Source organism: Argiope bruennichi, chromosome 7, assembly GCF_947563725.1.
Source record: "Argiope bruennichi chromosome 7, qqArgBrue1.1, whole genome shotgun sequence".
NCBI classification, from domain to species: domain Eukaryota; kingdom Metazoa; phylum Arthropoda; class Arachnida; order Araneae; family Araneidae; genus Argiope; species Argiope bruennichi.
The window spans coordinates 5,553,784-5,573,597 of record NC_079157.1 but is presented as its reverse complement, the minus strand read 5'-3'; the positions used below and the strand labels follow the sequence as shown (position 1 = coordinate 5,573,597).

Below are 19,814 nucleotides of genomic sequence, written 5' to 3'. Positions count from 1 at the left end.
CATTTTAATAAACATTTCTTGAAATTATTCGTTATTTTTGTTTTATTTTTCTCCTAGGAAGCGTACACAGTTGCCAGACAGTGTCATCTGATACCGCCGTCCGCCGAGCAGACAGAATATCACATGTTCCAGAGAGAAAAGGTCGAAATCCATTTACCAGAGCTCTTTCATAAAATAGGTGAGCTTTTGACGGCGGACAAAACCATGGTTTTTAGCTGTGCTGCAATTTAGAAGGGAATGGGATAAAAGTTCATACTTGGGATGGGGATACTGATATACATGGGATACTGTGAATAATGGGATAAAAGTTTATACATGTTTCAAAAATAATTGTTGGATGAATAAAAGAAAAAAATATCTAAAATAAAATGAATGAATGAAATGAAGAAATAAGTGAATTGAGACAGCATAGAAAAAATACTAAGCTATAATGAGCGTATGTAAACTTTATTAACAAAATGAAAAATGTCTTACTATGTACTGCATCCATCTAATAACATTGAAACATAATTCTACAGGGTCAATTTCACAAATGGTGAATTTCTCAGTAGTGGTGATTGCATTTTTACAATTACAATAGCGTGTCAAGGGAAATTGTAGTAATTTTTTTATTTCCTGTTTCATTGCTGAGATTTCTTAAGAGATCTGTTTCATCATAATTTAGAGTTGTTTGTGCTTAAAGTGACTCCATTTTAGAATTAAGCGTAATTGCATAATTACAACTAAAGTAGCGTAGAATCGCATGTTAGCAGCAATGGTAATTATCATGGCATCTTTCATTGATCGCAAGAACTGGGAATTTTCTTTATACACTGACGATTCTAGGTTTCCCCATAAATAGTATCTAAGAAGTCTACGTCTGATCAGTAAGACGCTCCAAATGTTGATTATAGCGACTGAGTTATGAGACATATGATGTGATAGGAGCCCTACATCAGACACTAAATTGGTAATATACACTTATTCCGTGCTTGAAAAATACAGAAGACATTAGTACCTAATAATTTAGTGCAGTAAGAAATAGGAAATATATTTTTTTATTTAATTAATTAGTTCATTATGTTGTTAGATATAAATATACACTACACTTGTTATATAAATGTCTCTGAATTTATGGTCCAAACTTTAAGGGTAGATAAAATATACGTTAAGAAAAGCATTATTTTTGTATAGCAATGGAGAGGAAAATGAAAAGTGCATTTGGGGTAACAAGAAATACTGAGAAAAATAATTAAAAAAAGCTCTTTATATTTATGATATTTTTAGAGTAGATTATATATTAGTAACATAGCTTAGAAAAATGAATTTTTGGGAAGAAAAAATTTGAATAAATAGGGGAAAGTTTGCACTATAAAACTCTTTACAAAACAATTTTATTGAGTTTCAGAGGCATTACGTGAGCTTCAAACGATTCTTTGCTATTAGAGATTATTTTTACATAATGTAGCAATTTACGCTTCGTGAGAAACCATGCATGCATGTTATGCACGTTTGCTGCGAATTTTAGTGGTAAGCAATATCAGAAATAAAAATATATGAATCATTTTCTAAATGCTACCAAGTTTGTATCGAGGTTGGTGGTGGCACGTTTGAACATTTTCTCTAATATTGTATAAGTATAGAGTTTCCTTTTTATTGCCTCTGCACTGTTTGTGTTTCCCGCCTGCATTTTCCAACCCCGACCTTATGTAGTTATATAAAAAGTGTTTCTTTATTTTAACTACCCTTAAAATTTGGCCTATGAATTCAGAAACATTCGTATGACAAATACAATGTATATTTATATCCAACAACCTATTGAACCAATTTATAAAATACTATATTTCCTATTTTTCACTGAACAAATTTATTAAATACTAACGTCTTTCCTATTCTTCAGGAACGAAATTAACTATATATTACAATTTTAATGCATGATGTAGCATCCACATCTCACAATATATCTAATAATTGAGTCACTACAATCAATATTTGACGTCGCTCGCTTACTAGTCAGCCGTAGACTTCGTAAGTAAAAGTAATAGGTACACAGTATTAACATGTAACAACAAATTAAATATAGTGTACTGTTACGATGCCAGTTTTTAGGTCCTCTCCACAAAGATCACCAAAAAGTGTCCCAATCAAACACGATGAATTAAATAACTTCGAATTGGTACTTTTTAGGCTGCAAAAAGTCTTCAGTCTACTTAAGACTGCTACTTATAACTAAAATACGGCACAATGTGATGATGCTAACTAGAGATTCGTCATTTAGAGAATACTATTAATAAACTATTTTACTGTTAATATACAATCTTACAATCCACCGAATAATTCTGTTGCTTTTAAGGGTATGATTTTTATAGAATATGTTTTAATTTGACAATTTAAAGTAATTATATGACCTTTTTCAAAAACCTCTCTGTTAGAGAAATATTAAAGGGAAAAAATAATATTGTATTTTTTTCAAAATACTATTGTATGTATTATAGTATTATACTATTGTATGTGTTATAGTATTTTACTGTTGTATGTATTATACTATTTTCAAAATACTATAATATATTACCAAATTATATCTTCTCAAAGTATACGATTGTTTCTAGTCTGTATGAAAAATCTTATTTACATACATAAAATTTTCAATTGTGAAACCCGAATTTATAAAACAGTAGTTGATTGCAGCGTTTTTTTAATACATCCACTTATTCCAAAAGGCTTTACTTGAGCGAATCAAAAGAATAATCGGCTCAAATAACTGTAAAAGCTTTCTGAAATTCAATTCATCCAAACTGCCCAATTTCAACGCAAATAAGAAACCGTTTTCTGAAATTGCAGTCCTTTCCAGTAAACCCGAAATTCCAGTCTGAATTGCAGTCCTTTCCAGTTTTAAATCACTCTACTTAATTTGAATTGCATTTTTCACTCTTTTCCTCGTTTAAATGCTCAAACATTCCTGCATTCAACTTCGAAACACTGTAACAATCCTGTGACCTAAATGCATTATTAAATCATTTAGTGAAAGATATATTGTGAACTTCCATTACCATAAAAGTAAGTGATCCTTTCCTTGAAGAAAATGGCAATGATTTCAAAGCACTTGATGGTAACTTTTATCCTGGAAAATTTGTTTTGTAATCAGATGGCAGTATTATTTTCTCTTAGGATTTGATTTTAAACTAGATTAAGCAATATGTCGTTTTTATGTATTATACGATGGTCAGCAGATTCCAAAGGCATTTGTTTACTGTTTTAAGTCATAAATGAATAAGACACAGTGCTGCAAAATTAACTGAGATTTTTAGAGTCAGTGAAGTACATTATTGATTTCACTAGAGTTCTATTCTTTAAGAGAATCCAGTCATATGATTCGATTCTAAAGAGAATTTAATCAATTATAATAAAATGGCGAAAATGCTTTTATACGCCATCCTGTAGTTAACTTCTCATTATTCAAATTACGATGTGAAATGACATCGTTTTCTTCTCCTGTAAAACCCATAATGATTTCAAAAATTCACTGTTCATTATTGTTCTGATATTTGCGCAACATTATACAATATTGTGAAATTTTGAACCAAATCTTAACACTTTTATGCAGTATTTTGCATTACTACCGGTATTTAAATGTAATTACTATCAGGTAAATGGCGTAATGTTTGAGGCAATAAAAAAGCTTGAGAAAAAAATTGTAAAATTAAATGGACTAAGTGCATTCGGTGTCTTGTGAGGTGTAGCAGTCGCATTGTACAGGAATGACTAGTCCAGGTAATACAATCAGCTGCACAATATTGTAAAATATTATGAGACATCATATTATTCAATATTCAACAATAATTCACAATATTATGAATATTATTTCATGCAGTATATGTATTCATACAGTACAGTATATTATTTCATACAGTTTAAGGATATGAGTGAAATTGCTGAAAATAATGAGTGATCCAATCTAAATAAGAAGTATCTAGGTATGTCCTATGTAAAAATTATTAATTGCATCTCAAATAAAATTTTTACTCCTACGTATTCTCTCGAAAATTTGGTTCTAATTAAGAAGCAAAAAATAGTTTATATATTAGGCATTAGATGAAAAATAGTGATGTGGTGCTAGCAATTTGCATAAAAGAAAAAAAAACTGGATGAATATTTTAAACTATTCTGACTATTTAACGAGTGCATATATAATTTTTCCTTGATATATGATTTTCATTTTAAGGATATGAGTGGAGGACTGATTACCAAATCGAACGCAATTCGGTAAACATTCATATCAGAGAAATAACAAAGCTTCTATCGCATTTATTACAAAATCGGTTAAATAATTCTTGATTTTAAAGTGAATGGAGCTTTTATTGTGAAGCCTGAATAACACTGAAATTCAACTGGAATGCAAATAGATGAAGAATATTAAAAATGCATTTGATTGCTGTATTAGAGCTTCACATTCTCTCTTAAACGAAAAATTATTGCAATACTTTTAAAAAAGAATTCATTAATTGCAAACACATGAACTACAAGTATAAATAAATGCACTTGATTGGAGTACTGTAACTTCATAATTTCTGTAAAATGAAAAATTATTGCAGATACTATTAAAAAAGAATTAATCTATCAACAAAACCCCAACCGTTTCCCCAACTGATCAAAATAAGTAATTTTTACCTCTAAAATCGAAATCTCATATCCAAGAGAATATGATTTCGAAATTTGGTTGTGATTGGTCAGTAATGATTAATATATTTAAATATCTGTTTAATTTGGATAATTCTGTTCTGAGATAGACGATATTTTAAAAATTTTGTGAAATCTTAAACACGCGATTCTATATGTCTAAACTCATGAAGCGATTAATGGGCTATTTTAACTTATTTATTGTTTGTAACGAAGCATGCTTTTAATCTGGATAATATTGTTAGGAATTTAGTTAATTTCCGAATTCCTGCAAATGAATTTCTTTATTTAAAAAATGTTTTGCCTCTGGATGTGGAATATTCTTTATACGCTATGAATCTAATCGGATGTTACAAAGATTCAATCTTTGCTGAAAATCCCAATCAAAGACTTATTCTTGACTTATAAATAAAGGAAAAATATTCGACTAATTTAAAAAAAAATCATGTCATAAATTTTACATTAAAGATTATTCCTTAACTTTTACATGCGATAACTGAAAAAAAATCGAGAAAAGTTTTGAAGCTATTAAATGTTTGAATGAATTTATTCCTGGATTATGCAACAAACAGAAAAAAGGGAAGCAATATATTTAAAACGCCAGTGTGTGTGGCTCAAGAATTGCGCTAATTTTTTATTGAATAGCACCTATTAAACTTATAAATAAAGGAAAAATATTCGACTAATTTTTAAAAAAATCATGTCATAAATTTTACATTAAAGATTATTCCTTAACTTTTACATGCGATAACTAAAAAAAAAAAATCTAGAAAAGTTTTGAAGCTATTAAATGTTTGAATGAATTTATTCCTAGATTATGCAACAAACAGAAAAAAGGGAATCAATATATTTAAAACGCTAGTGTGTGTGGCTCAAGAATTGCGCTTATTTTTTATTGAATAGCACCTATTAAACTTATAAATAAAGGAAAAATATTCGACTAATTTAAAAAAAAAAATCATGTCATAAATTTTACATTAAAGATTATTCCTTAACTTTTACATGCGATAACTAAAAAAAAAAATCTAGAAAAGTTTTGAAGCTATTAAATGTTTGAATGAATTTATTCCTGGATTATGCAACAAAGAGAAAAAAGGGAATCAATATATTTAAAACGCTAGTGTGTGTGGCTCAAGAAATGCGCTTATTTTTTATTGAATAGCACCTATTAAACTTATAAATAAAGGAAAAATATTCGACTAATTTAAAAAAAAAATCATGTCATAAATTTTACATTAAAGATTATTCCTTAACTTTTACATGCGATAACTAAAAAAAAAAAATCTAGAAAAGTTTTGAAGCTATTAAATGTTTGAATGAATTTATTCCTAGATTATGCAACAAACAGAAAAAAGGGAATCAATATATTTAAAACGCTAGTGTGTGTGGCTCAAGAATTGCGCTTATTTTTTATTGAATAGCACCTATTAAACTTATAAATAAAGGAAAAATATTCGACTAATTTAAAAAAAAAATCATGTCATAAATTTTACATTAAAGATTATTCCTTAACTTTTACATGCGATAACTAAAAAAAAAAAATCTAGAAAAGTTTTGAAGCTATTAAATGTTTGAATGAATTTATTCCTGGATTATGCAACAAAGAGAAAAAAGGGAATCAATATATTTAAAACGCTAGTGTGTGTGGCTCAAGAAATGCGCTTATTTTTTATTGAATAGCAACTATTAAATATAAACAAAGCATCATAAAAACTGTCGGATTCATCATAGAGCATTTATACAGTGGCAATTAATTCAAGGTCCGTGGTGGTACAAAATATTATTAGAAGTTCTTCGCAGAGGACTCGCCATGTCACCAGAAACTCCATTAAGTCAAAGGAAAAAAAAAGATGGTGTCAAATAAAGTTTAATTGAACATTAAAATGGATTTAATAGTAGCTAGACGAATAATTGCTACGATTTTTCTGTGAAAATTGATATTCATATCTTCCAAAATTATCATCTCACACATGTGATTTTTGCATTATTTTAAAATTCAAAAAATTACCTTTATAATTACATCAATTTCATTTCTGTAAACATTTTTAAAATATAATTTGTACATTGACTATTTTTAATGTAATAATGGGATTAAGACTGGGCTATCAAATGTCGCATGCTTTCTCCAATATTAAAAGTCAATATTATTTTAAAGATTTTTTTTTGGATACTCGGAAATATGATTTTTATTTCCGCTTTCATTTCGTTGCATATACACTTTTTAATTTGCCTCCACATTAATTTATTGTAGACGAATTGAAATTGTTTCTTTCAGTTGTGTCAAATAACAAGTTGAAACTTAAAAATGATTCTATATTAATCCTTTAAAAAACTAAAAAAAGCAATAATCAGGGTAAACAATCTGGTCGCCAAAAAGTGGTTAATTTATATAAAACCATAATACACAAGAATGTCAAATAACTATTAGTTTGGTCTCTCCTCTTTAACAAACAAACAAAATGTGAATGCGTGTGATATCTTTTCGCTAATCTTCTGATCAAGTACGAGAAAGTAACAAAAAGGCAAGAACTTCTTTCGTCTGTTTAGAATAACTCAATATCGAATCATCTTTCCTGCTTTTAAAAGAATGATTTCTGCATTTCGTATATGTAATGTTTGACTCGTACCTCTCACTTTGAATTTGCATCTTATCTTCGCTCATTGCAGGTACTGGCACAATCACCTGGTCTCCTCAAGCCTTCGGATTGCTCACCGGCAAATTCGACGAAGGAGTCCAGCTGCTGTCGAGAGGTTCACTAAAAGTAAGAATTTTTTTTTCATTTGCATCTTTTAAAGCTGCAGGTTGATTTCTGTGGATCTAAATGAATTTTCCTTCGAGCACCCTAAAATTATTGCAGCACCACACAGTTAATCAGATAGACAGTATAAGGATTTTTATTAATTATTGATTTGGAATTATTGGTTATAATCTCCATGATAATTATTTTTATTTATGACCAGGGGGCTTCGCCTCCTACCCTCTTTCGTTCACCAACTCCGATGTTGTCCGATATTGCACTCACGTTAGTTACAGTTAGCAAGTTTTTAAAATGCTATGGCAGATTCAGTCAATGTTGGAACCTTAATCTTCCCATGATGACAACATGCATTTGCTACTTCAGATTCAAAGCTCAAAGCCTCACATGGGGACATTCTTTGCTCATATCTCCAACATCTAAATATTGATTCAATTTATCATGTTTTGCCGCCAACATAGCAGTTTCACTATCAGATTTTCTTTTCAAATTTGAAGATTCTCACTCGGTCTTTATTCGCATTTTTTTCTCAACTCATATCGCTGCACACCTCATGCATTATCATTAAACTTATACGAGAGATCAACAATAATTTTACTCAACTTCCTTTGTTAGAACAATTCTTGTAGAAATTTTTAACATCTAAGTACCTGCTCAGAAATTTATTTGTTTCATGAAAACTTGTAATGCTTGATATTTATGCCTGAGAAGAGTGGAATTTTCCTCTATTTTTAAAATTCCTTCTGGTCCTTATGTATTTGAAAATTTCTTAGACGAGCTTTGATGACTACAGATATCCCATAAATACAGGCCAAACTCTGCACAGCCAGGTTCCTCGTAGTGAGAGCATAAAAAAAAGGTGCGACTATACATGTGCGACGCAGTTTTACGATAGTTTTCGAGAAAAATGCGAAAACAATACAAGACGTCACATCCGGTGCAAGGGAACTATATCCGTTCTTACCTCGGATGTTTCTTCGACCCACCGCAGTATTCGATCCTCCTGTAATACCATCGGGGCATTATGCGGTCTTCCAACAGCAGGGCAACTGGCTGTTGCCTTGCTGTTTCCTGTATTTTGCAGTCTGTTGTCCAGCCTACGGATGACTTTGGCATCGGGAGAACGGTATGACGGATATAATTTGTATGGCATTTCTATTACATTGGCCGTAGATCCAATACATGCCTCAATAATCACGAACGGAATACATGATGACCATGCAAGAAGAATACCGCTGGCTGCAAGATGCAGCCTTTTAAATACGAGTTAAACGACGGCTTCACGTCATTCTACTGTACTCACTTGCATGACTCAATATGCGCGCAGAACATTTTGAACATCACCTGGAAAGATATGCAAATAGTGCTATTGATGTGTCCACTACAATATTTTTCTCTTACACCGGATGTGACGTCATACTTTCTTTTTCGTATTTTTCCTGAAAACTATGTGTCGTACTACTGCAGTTATTTGGGCATTTTTTATGTACTCCCCACGAAGAGCTGCGCAGTTTAGGCGGTATTTATGGGACACCCTATATTTTAGTTCTTCAAAATATTAATGTGATGAATTTTCTTTTATTTTATAAAGTGATTGTGAAAATACAAACAATGATTGAATTAATATGCTAACTCATATATTTCAATTATGGAAATACAAAATATTTCCAATTTTTCATTGACATATTTAAGTAGCTTAAATGTAAGATTTTTACTTATTTTACTAACGAAATAAAAATTTGTTCTTTAAGTATAGGCAAAATGTCTAGTAAAAATGCTAAAAAAGACCATGCGATTCAATTGATAACAAAATAAGATAATGATCGCACTTAAAATAAATGCGTGAATTATTTTTATCATATAAAGACCATTTCATGTCATTCCAATCGTGATTCATACCATCAATGCTTTATATGATATATTCTGGTAGCAGAGAATTATGTCAAAATTACTAATAGAGATCGGATTAATTAAAGCAGCATCTTCTTCATATTCAGCTGTCGTTCATAAAAATAGGTAACATGAAAAAACATACCTCGTGAATATATTTTGCTAAAATAGATTTTGTTGTGAGTTGTATATGATTCCACTTACATAATCCCATTCAGAACGAACGCAGTCTTTTATTTTTCTCTGAAAAAGCTTCTTTGGTGGAAACCGAACTTCAAAACTGAGCATTATGTCAATAAGGGAATAGAGTGTGATTATTGGGCAAACATAGAGGGCTAAACCAAAACCGAGGGCAACGCACACCAAATTTGATTTTTTCGCTTTATTACTTCGGATATTAGGAAGCATTTGTTACATTTCTTATGTTGAGGGTTAAATATTACCTCAGCAAAAAAGATAAGCAGCCTGAAAATTTTTCTAATCACAAATATAGGAATGAGATGTGAAAAATGGAGTGGTGTCAATTCTGATTAATATACAAGGTAAAGTGCTATGCCGAATAGTCCTTGGCATCAGAATTATTCTTTTCCGATTACTCTATTTCTTCTTTTTGTGAAAATATGTCGAAAGGGATTTTCTAAGGAATTTCAGCTTAGAAGAGACCCATAGTCAAAGAAGAAGTTGTCAATTTTTCCAGTCTATTCGATATATTTTGCCAATTTCTTAATAAGTACCAAGATATCCATAAAGGATACTAGACATGCTTTTGTGCCTATACTACTAGAATTGTTTATTAAATGCTGTTATGTAAGTCATTCGTATGTTTTTGCTTCAGATTAATCATTCAGCATTCGGTGTTAAGGCATCTCCCGATTTTAGTTTCCCGAATAGAGTTTCTCCCGAATAGAGTATCTCCCGATAGAGTTTCCCGATTTTAAATCCCGAAAAGCTCTCCTGTACAATATACCATCAATTCTTCAAAGCTCTTTTACGATCATTCCCTTTAAAGAGAAATGTCTTACTTATGCGAAATTATTATAAGATCATCAAATCCTTGGTAAAATCTATGTCACAATAATTGTAATTCCTACACAATTCTTTTGTCTGGTGTTCGTTTTTCTATTTTTATTTATCTCATTTTTAATCATGGCGTTTCTAATTTTCATCTTCTGAGGGTAAAGCAGCAATGAAAAAAATACTTAATACTGGTACTTATCTACAAGAATAAAAATTCTTGGTGGAATATTTTAAATACTAGTTTTAAAGTATCTAGAAAAATAATCGCAGAATTCCAATCTTCACTCAATTCATGAAAAAATTCCCTATGTAACGTAATAATATGAATTAATGAGGTAGGTAGGTAGGTTATAGTTACATAAATCCCTTGACTCAAGACATGCTTTAAAACTCGTATTTAATCTATGTTTAGGTTATTTTGTTTTTTATCTTTTTTTATATTCTAAACGTGAAATAATAGACAATCATTTAGGTAGTTTAATGAAATACCATGTTTTAGGAAAGGAGTATTCCATTTCAAATTATTTATTCATTTCATGCGAGTTTAGTTCGATATCAAGACGAATTACCATAAATGTTGATAATTATTAGCTACTTCATGAATTCAAAAATTTTAGAAACATCTATTTTCGTTTTTCTTTAGAAGAAAAATAGAATAAAACTGTTTCTTACTGTAATATTATGCGCAAGAAAAATGCACAATTTAATTTCCTTGTGGTTCTATTTTAAATCCTGATGACATAAAAATTTCTACTCTGCATTTTCGTTGACATTTGAGGATATCTCCAATGCATGCGATCGAGATTTCCATCACTAAAACAGGTTACTCTCCTGCATATCAAGCAGCCGTCCGAGTGAAAGGGGGTGCACCGTTATGAAAAGATGTTCTCCCAAATTCCATTCTGCTCGAAGCGAATTCCTTTTCGAAGGCGTGTCCTAATAAGAATAGAGTCGAACACGCATCAGAACGGATTTCTCCGTCATACAATATTTATGTATTCCTTTCTAGTCAGATTTTCTGCGTTAAAAATTCAATCCGCATTTGTGAAAACTTCATTCGGTTACGGAACGCTTTTTTCTTTTCGATTGCTCCTTACTTTTATTATTTTTTTTCCTTCTAAAATTTTTGGTATTCAGTTTCTGAAGATTCTGTCCTTTCTACCGTGTTTTTATTGTTTCGCGTTTCAGTGCGAAAATGTTATTCTGTGGTTTGAATTTTTATGGGAAATCGACAAATGGATTTCCGATCCACAACACTGTTGTATTTTGGTATGTCCCATTTTGATTGCAAGGAGAAGCTTTTGCTAAATATTTTATCAAAGGAAGCACTTAAAATAACAGTACTTAAAAACGCCATTTAGCCTTGAAGAGAATATTTCCTCTATGAAAGGTGAAAGTCAGTTTATTGTGACGAATACTATTATGTGCAACACATTCCCATTTCTATATCGTAAGTCACTCCTGATCAGTTTGATATGGATGTGAGTGAAAATTTCAGATAAAAGGTGATTTTTTTAAATTTTATGAGAAGAGAATGAGAAAAGTTTTTAAAATCTGTTAAAATTATTAAATTTAGGAGCTTGGTATTGTTTTTATAGCAAAGGAGTTTTGAAATTTTCTTCAGAAAAAATTGCTGCTGTACCTACATTTCACGCCAGTTTTGTTTTGAGCGACTTCTACTTGGTAATTGGAGGAGGAAGATCACTGAGTTTTTAGTTGGGATTATACACATAAAGTAATAAGTACAGCATTGAAACGAGAGGAAAGAAATTTAGGAACACTTAAATACATACAAATAAAATATCATACATATCATACACATAAGGTATTAAATACAGGATCGAAGTGACAGGAAAGAAATCAAGGAACACTTAAATATATACAAATACAATAAATTCACACACTGGTACAGAATATTATTTGGAATAACTTGGCATATAAAATGGAAAATTAAATTTTTAAAAGTGAAAATAAAATAAATGTACCTAACAAATTAGTAAGGCGAAGGACTTTAACACAAAGCGCTTATATTACAAGTTAACAGGGCACAAAAGACATCGATTCAAAATAATGGAAACATATTCTAGAAAATAGAGTGAAAAAAAGTAAAATTAGAAAATGCAAACTTACGCAAAACGTTTCTACAAAGATAATAGTGGAGAAGCTACACACATATAAATATTTACTATAGGAATTTTAAGAATGGCATATAGGAACATAATAATCAAAAACAAAATATGAAATGTAAATGATCAAAATTTTACGAGAGTTTCGTCCAAATTTGCATTTGCATACTGACGGCATATTTAAGTTTCAACATCTGATTAGTTACTCTTTGGAGTATATGAACTGCATGATATTTATTCAATTTTCTTCTTGTATGAGGGATTTGAAATGATATTTTAAAGCAAGAAATGTCTTCATCATTTCATGGAGTTTTGAAATGGTAGGAAATGGTAAGAATTATGGTGTGCGATAGTGTGAATGCTGACCACAACCGAGTCATACGGAATTCCGGTTTTAGGTGCATTTCAGCTAACACATATTGATTAAAAAGTTACTAACCATATTACCTGAAAAGGTCTCAAATGATTATGCCTTAACATATTCATGAGTTAATAAATATAATTCTCATAATAAGAAAGTTTGCATTCAGCAGGAATTTATTAAGGATATAATTTGCTGTTCGAAACATCTTCTACCTTAACGCCCAACAGAGTGAGAAACAGAAATTCCATATTCTACTAATTCCTCTTGACATTTATAACCAGGTAACATTTATTCTGAACGAAACAAACCGAATCACTTTTTAATTTTATGGCGTAAACAAACAAGGACAAAATAAACTATTGTGTGCGTCTATTTTTATGGATTAAAACATGCCCAAAACGAAGCAAACCTTTGTACGTGTTTATTTTATATCGTAAAACAAAGGTCAGACAAAACAAATGAGGCGACCGCCACCAATGTAAAAGACATACAGGCGAATATTCCGAGATATCGCCGGATATGCGACCAAATGGCCTCATGCTGACACCGGAGGGTTTGTTCTGAGTGAGTTTTATGCCATGAAATTAACACACAGAATGATTTCGGATATTCTTCGAACAATTGGACAGGAATCTCTATCCGACAATGCGGTCCATAGTGAAGTTGGTATTTAGTATATAGTTAACTGATATGGAATATGCACAATGCATTTTGGGAGCGTGGCCCGCGTTCAGTGGGATTATTCCAGTACCGCGGATTATCGTAACGAAAGGTTAATCTATTTTTATTTCAGAGTTTATCGGCACTACAAGACCGCCTGAACATGGACGACAGCAGGAACCCGAAGGATCAATTGAAGATGCGTGAGCTCAATCATTTGGCCGACAAGCTCGGTTGCTCCATGACGCAGCTCACCATCGGTGAGTTGACTTTGATTTGCCTGTTTGATTTAATTCAGTTACAAGCGTAGCAAGCGTACTCTGTTGCTTTCTATAAACAATAATAATAGCTCACATGTTTTAATTAAATGGATTTTGATTTCACACTCCTAATAAAAATATTAAATTAATAAATTTTACAATTCTTTTAGAACCTAGATATTTAATAAGTTTTTTGAATAAGTTTAATTCTTGACTTATGAATTTACTAAATTTCTTAATTAAATGACACATCCTATTTGGAACACTATTATCATTTTAATTCCTATAAGGTTAATATAAACTCATGTGAGATATTATATCGTTTAAAAATTATTTTTGCATTTGAAATTACTTAATATTTTCAGTTTATTGAAGATTAAAAAATTAAAAATTCAGTCATTCGATGCGCAAATTAGATACGTCATCGTATGTGAAGGGATTAGAAGGGTTTTCTGTAAAAAAAAAAAGTACAGGTGTGCTTTTGACATTTTATATGATTAAATTTTATTTTCGCTGCCTTATTCCGATGATTTACATCAAAGCTCCTATCACCTTCCCCTTAATTTTATATTTTTCTAATGTAACTGCAAAAAGGCTGTAAAAATAGAGAATGTGAAATTCTTCTGGTGAAAATATGTTCTCCTTTTGGGAAATGTTAAAAAAATGAAGTTTGTTAATTAATGAAGACTGTAATCATCATTTTAGTCGAAACAAAAAAGTTACCAAACAGCATTACAAAATACTTAAATGGATTATTTAGCTTCCGGCCGTGATAATTTTTCTCAAATTCTATAAACCGATATTATTTTATTTGAATATTTTAAATAATTTTAGCTCCTGAGACTGAAAATTTTACAGCTCACATATGTTTTCTTTTGTTTAACAGATCTAAGTAATATGCTATTCATTTAATAAATATACTCAATCCATAAAATAATTTTTTTCTCTTGAAACTGGTTTAAGTGAAGTTAAGTTCAAATTTCACTGCAATTGGAGTCACAAAAAATATCTATCAAAACTCTATTTTTATAGAAGCAAATATTTATTAACTTGTAATATTTAAAGAAATAAGTGCTTTTTTAGAAATTACTGCTTTAAAAGTTAAAAAAAATATGTCATTTCACAAACATATTAATCGGAATATTTTTTTTATCTATCCGTAGCCTGGTGCCTAAAAAGTGAACAAGTTCAATGTGTCCTTCTCGGTGCTCTCTCCATAGACCACTTGTATGATCAACTTCAAGCCTTGCAAGTAAGAACACACAACACGTGCTTTTTACTTTTTTTTTTCTTATTCGGTACAAAATATTACATTCATGTATAATCTCTTTTCTGAAATTTGACAATAGTAACAACATTTTTTTCTGACTTCAAAATTGAGATTTGTTTAACAAAAGTTTTAGCTAAAAATGTTATTTTTGATATCAGTAATCTTTTGAAATTTTCTTAAATTATATTCTTTTCGTATTAGAAAAATTATTTCAAACGAGCAAGATTTTTGTTTTCTGTCGTTCAAAAGATTTCTTCTTACGGAATATCTTATTTTTGGTTTAAGGCTTTCTCATTAGAGATTCTCAATTTTTCATAATCATCTGAAAGCGTTAATAAAATATTTAAATAATATCTACTTTAGACCTGGATTTAATGTAATTTGAAAATAGCGAGTTCATTGATTTAGTCCCATAATGTTGTATATTAACCGTGTACATAACGTAACACATATTAATTTACTTTCCTGATTTTTGACCTCCATCTGACTGGTGATTTTACTTTGATCGTTGATGAAATTTGATGTCTTAACCATAGTTTATGAAGCACACTATTATATCGAAACTAATCACTTTATATCTTACTTTTTAAATCATAATACAAGCTGTGCGTCACTTTGAAGGAGTGATTAATTAAAATTGTTACGTCTTTTAATTTTTTAAATGAAAGGCGAACCTCTAACAACTAAGTACCACTCTAGAAATGCCAGTTTTCATCTGATCGAAACAGTACCAGGAAAATAAAAATGTTACTGACATAAAAATAACATTTAACTACAAATTAACATTTAAGAACTTGCCCAGTTTTTACTTTCCCAATTTTTTTTCATTAAGATCTGTATTAGTAATATTCCAAATAATCTTACGTATAGGGTTTTGTAATATTGGACTGTTTTATTCTTCTAACACTAAAGTGAGCATCTAGAATATCTATAATCTTTGATTTACTTAACATTTTAGAGTTGAAAACATTTACATTAGTTTTGTTAAAGTTTACTGAACGATCTGTACAGCGATATATCATCTCGTAACTACGTTTTAATGTATATATGCAAATATCAGCAAATAATATCATAAATGCGAGTGCAAAACGTGTAATAAATGTGCTTATAAATATCTAGTCATTCAACCATAGAAAAGACGCGGACACAATGTTACTACGCTATCTGTATAAGCATTTTTAGTGGAATTTTGTGATAAGAGATTTATTTTGTTTTTAATTTGGCAATATTTAAGCATAAGGTAAGAAGAATTAACGTAAAAATTACATAAAAGTAATTGATAACAAAAAGAACTAATAATTTGATTATTTAATGTTCTGTCTGTATGTTCTAAGTATGAATTAAATGGATTTAAATATGTCTGAAATCTCAGGGCTCCTATATAGGAAATTCTTTTGTATGTTTACTATAAACCTAAAACTGTATCTTCTAAATAGTTGTTTTCTTGATTCCTCATGTATATTCTTTTGCTTCATTCAGATCATTCCCAAGCTCACGACCAACATATCGAACGAGATAGAGAAGATTTTAGATAATAAGCCAACCCGGCATCCCTTGCAGAGGTGACTGGCGCCGAGCCGGGGCCCTTCCGTGGACCTCGGCTCACCCTCTGATAACCTGCCTGAGAAGGGAAGAGACACCAACCACACGGCCACCTCCCCGACCGGGGACGCCCCCCACGACCAACCGGCCACAACTTTCATGGACACTCTCAGATCCACCTGCGTGCTACAATGATTCTCTGGGAACAGCTGGAACTGTTATTGCGCTTAAGTTCTGCCATCGATTCAAGTTCAAATTGCTTTGTTTTATTCACGAACCGATTTGTTCAACTTAACGTACTCATGAACATATTTGTTCAATTTAAAGCACTCATGAACCGATTTGTTCACCTTAACGTATTTACTTCTCTGATCGAAAGTGTCTCATGCCACTGAAATATGTTGATTCAATGTCTGAAAAGATCATGAATTTATTAATAATGTTCAGTTTTCTGAAAGGGTGCGGTGATGGTTTGGAGTTTTGCGTATTTATACTTATTCGTTACGTTAATTTCCCCTATTTCTATTGAAGAATTCGATGGGGATATCATTTCTTGAGCCATGGACCAGGATTCTAAATGGTTTGATGGAAATTAAATTTCCCAAACACTTATTAACAGATTTATTTAAACTTTTCAATGCATACTGCCATAAATAATAAAAAGAGATTTCCTAAAATTGATTTAATGATTACTAAACAACACCTTTTCTTTTTACTATATGCCAGTTTTGCTTTTTCAAAGCTTGAAATCGCCAAAAAAATTATTGGAGAAAAGAAGATATAGCTGATTAAATGAATTTTCAATCATGTTTATTAATTCAGTTTCAATTACGTTTCTGAATGTCTGAATAACATCCATAATTTTGAACTTTGAACATAAACTAAAAATTTACAGCTTCCTCCTTGCTTTAATTATTATAGATAATCATTATAATTAAACAAGAGAATCCATAATAATAATATATTATGAAAATATGGAATATGAAAATATGGAATAATATATATAATATATATTATGGATATAATATATTAAATAATATATTATATCCATAATATAATATATTATTATGGATTATTATTATTATTAAATGTTATAGATTATTATTATATTTTATGACATACAAATTTTTAAAAAATGCTTAAAAATACATATCATCTAAGATAATCTATTCCACATAATTCAATAGTTGTGGGCAATCAGACCATTTCTTTTACAGACAACATACTGCAAATTTCCCCGAATTGAATTCATAATGCAAGAATTCCAGTCATCATCGCACTCAAGATACGAACGTGGCCCATGTGCTTCGACATCTTATCAAGAGCTCATTCCCCTTTACTTCATGAGGTCCATGCTCATATGACAGCATGCGCATTGTTAAGACACAAGAACATGGATATTGATAAGATAATGTGACAATGTTATGATAAATCAAATATGACGAGAATAACACAGGCATTGATTCAACATCGCATTTGTACGTAATCCTGTGGATTATTCAATTGATCAATGTCGGAATTCCACACAGGAATCCGTTATAAAGAAATTGATGCAAGCTGTTAATCTGTATATGAGCTCATTTAAGAATCCAGTGCTTCAGTAACGATGCATAATGTTACCAAAGTTTGAAATGGTGGCAAAGTAGTTAAGTGAAAACGTGCATCAGGTAAATTTAAGTAATATTTAATCTTGAATGACTCCCAATAATAATTAGAATAAAATACTTTGTCTTCATATAAATATCTGGAAAAAATGTAAGGAGCCTTTGAAGAATGAATTCAAAAACTACTGACATGAAATGTAGATAAAAAGATTAGATTATTTGGTTAAAGCAAGCAGTACGTAGGAATATACAGAAACTGTTCTGGATAGTGATAATTATGAAAGCATCGATTGACTACGTAACTTCCACGTACTTTTTGCATTCAATCAAATAAATCAAGTAGGTTAATCCATTTTGCAGGGAAGAAATTCTTATATTCGACCCACTTTGCTCAAATTTTAAAATATTTTGAAGGAAATCTATTTAAAACAGATTTAGATCAATTCGCAAGCTTAGATGAAGATTTTCTTTTGACTCTATGGTAGTAATGTTTTGTTTAAACATTTTAATAAAGTGATCATGCATTTTGAGATATGAATTAATGTAGATTAACTACCGAGTATCTGTTTTATTTTAATATTCAAATATTTGCATTATAAAACTATATATCAACTTGAATTCTAGATTAAAAACTGCTATCAGTAAGAAATCAAGTCATTAGAATTTTGTCGGAATATTTAAAATCGTAGTTTGTAAAACTTCTTACTATCACATGTATAAAAGTTCTAGAGCGATAAAAAATGGAAAAAAAATCCTAAAACTTCACATAATTCATGCCAAAAAGTGTATCTATCACTATAACTAAGATTTAAGATTTTCTTTCGTTAGTATTTACAATTTCTGCAACTCGCCTATATATCTAGAAATCTAATTTGGATATTTCTACTAGAAACTATTTCATCACTTAAAACATTTGCATAAGTACGCGTTTTGCAAATGTTTTAAAACAGCTCACTTAAATAACACAAGAAGTGGTTATTATTTATATATTTTTTTTGTTTTTCTTTTGCGCACAAATAAGAATAAAACATGGAGTAAATCCAGAGCTTTTGTAAAGTATATGTTGTGTCTATTGTCCTTACAAATTGTATGAGAAATATATTCTACTGGGAATATTTACTTCGACGACGATTGTGCAAAAAAGAAAGTAGTCATTTTACAGTAGGACTTGATAAGCAGTATTTCAGTGAATGTTTTGAACGAGCTTTTATGAATAAAGAGGAAGACAGGGTAATTTGAATTAAAAAAGAGAACGTGGAAGGTATCATGCAATCTTTTGGATCACTTTTCAACATTCATTAAATAAAATAATTGTTTTCCAAAATTCTAGGCATATATATATATTAATTGTAAGCACACTCGATATGGTCGTGGTATTTTGATAAAAATATTATCCTTATTTTGAAAATCAATTTGTGGTAGCATTCTGTATATTTTTGAAAAAATAAAAATGAAAATTATTATTTGAAATAAATCATTGAGGTGGCTATAACGGATATAATATTTTCTAATAATTTCTTCAACTATTCAAGGTATTTCCCAATCGTTTCAATCTATTCAACAGAAAGAATAGTTTTTCTTTCACATATCCTTTGCTATATTTTTATGAGTTTTTAAAATATTCATTAACAGAAAATGCCTTTTAAAAAAATATCTCTCTAATAATAAT

General features: G+C 30.2%; 1 protein-coding gene across 1 annotated transcript in view; it reads left to right on the top strand.

Annotated features, from left to right (window-relative positions):
• Positions 1-17,261, top strand: part of LOC129975977 (voltage-gated potassium channel subunit beta-2-like) — a 125,661-nt gene extending 108,400 nt beyond the window's left edge. Inside the window, exons 12-16 of the mRNA XM_056089287.1 lie at positions 58-178; positions 7,324-7,418; positions 13,603-13,729; positions 14,893-14,981; positions 16,479-17,261. Coding sequence (XP_055945262.1) covers positions 58-178; positions 7,324-7,418; positions 13,603-13,729; positions 14,893-14,981; positions 16,479-16,565 — 519 coding nt within the window. The 3' untranslated portion in view covers positions 16,566-17,261. The remainder of the gene's footprint in view (positions 1-57; positions 179-7,323; positions 7,419-13,602; positions 13,730-14,892; positions 14,982-16,478) is intronic.
• Positions 17,262-19,814: the final 2,553 nt, after the last annotated feature.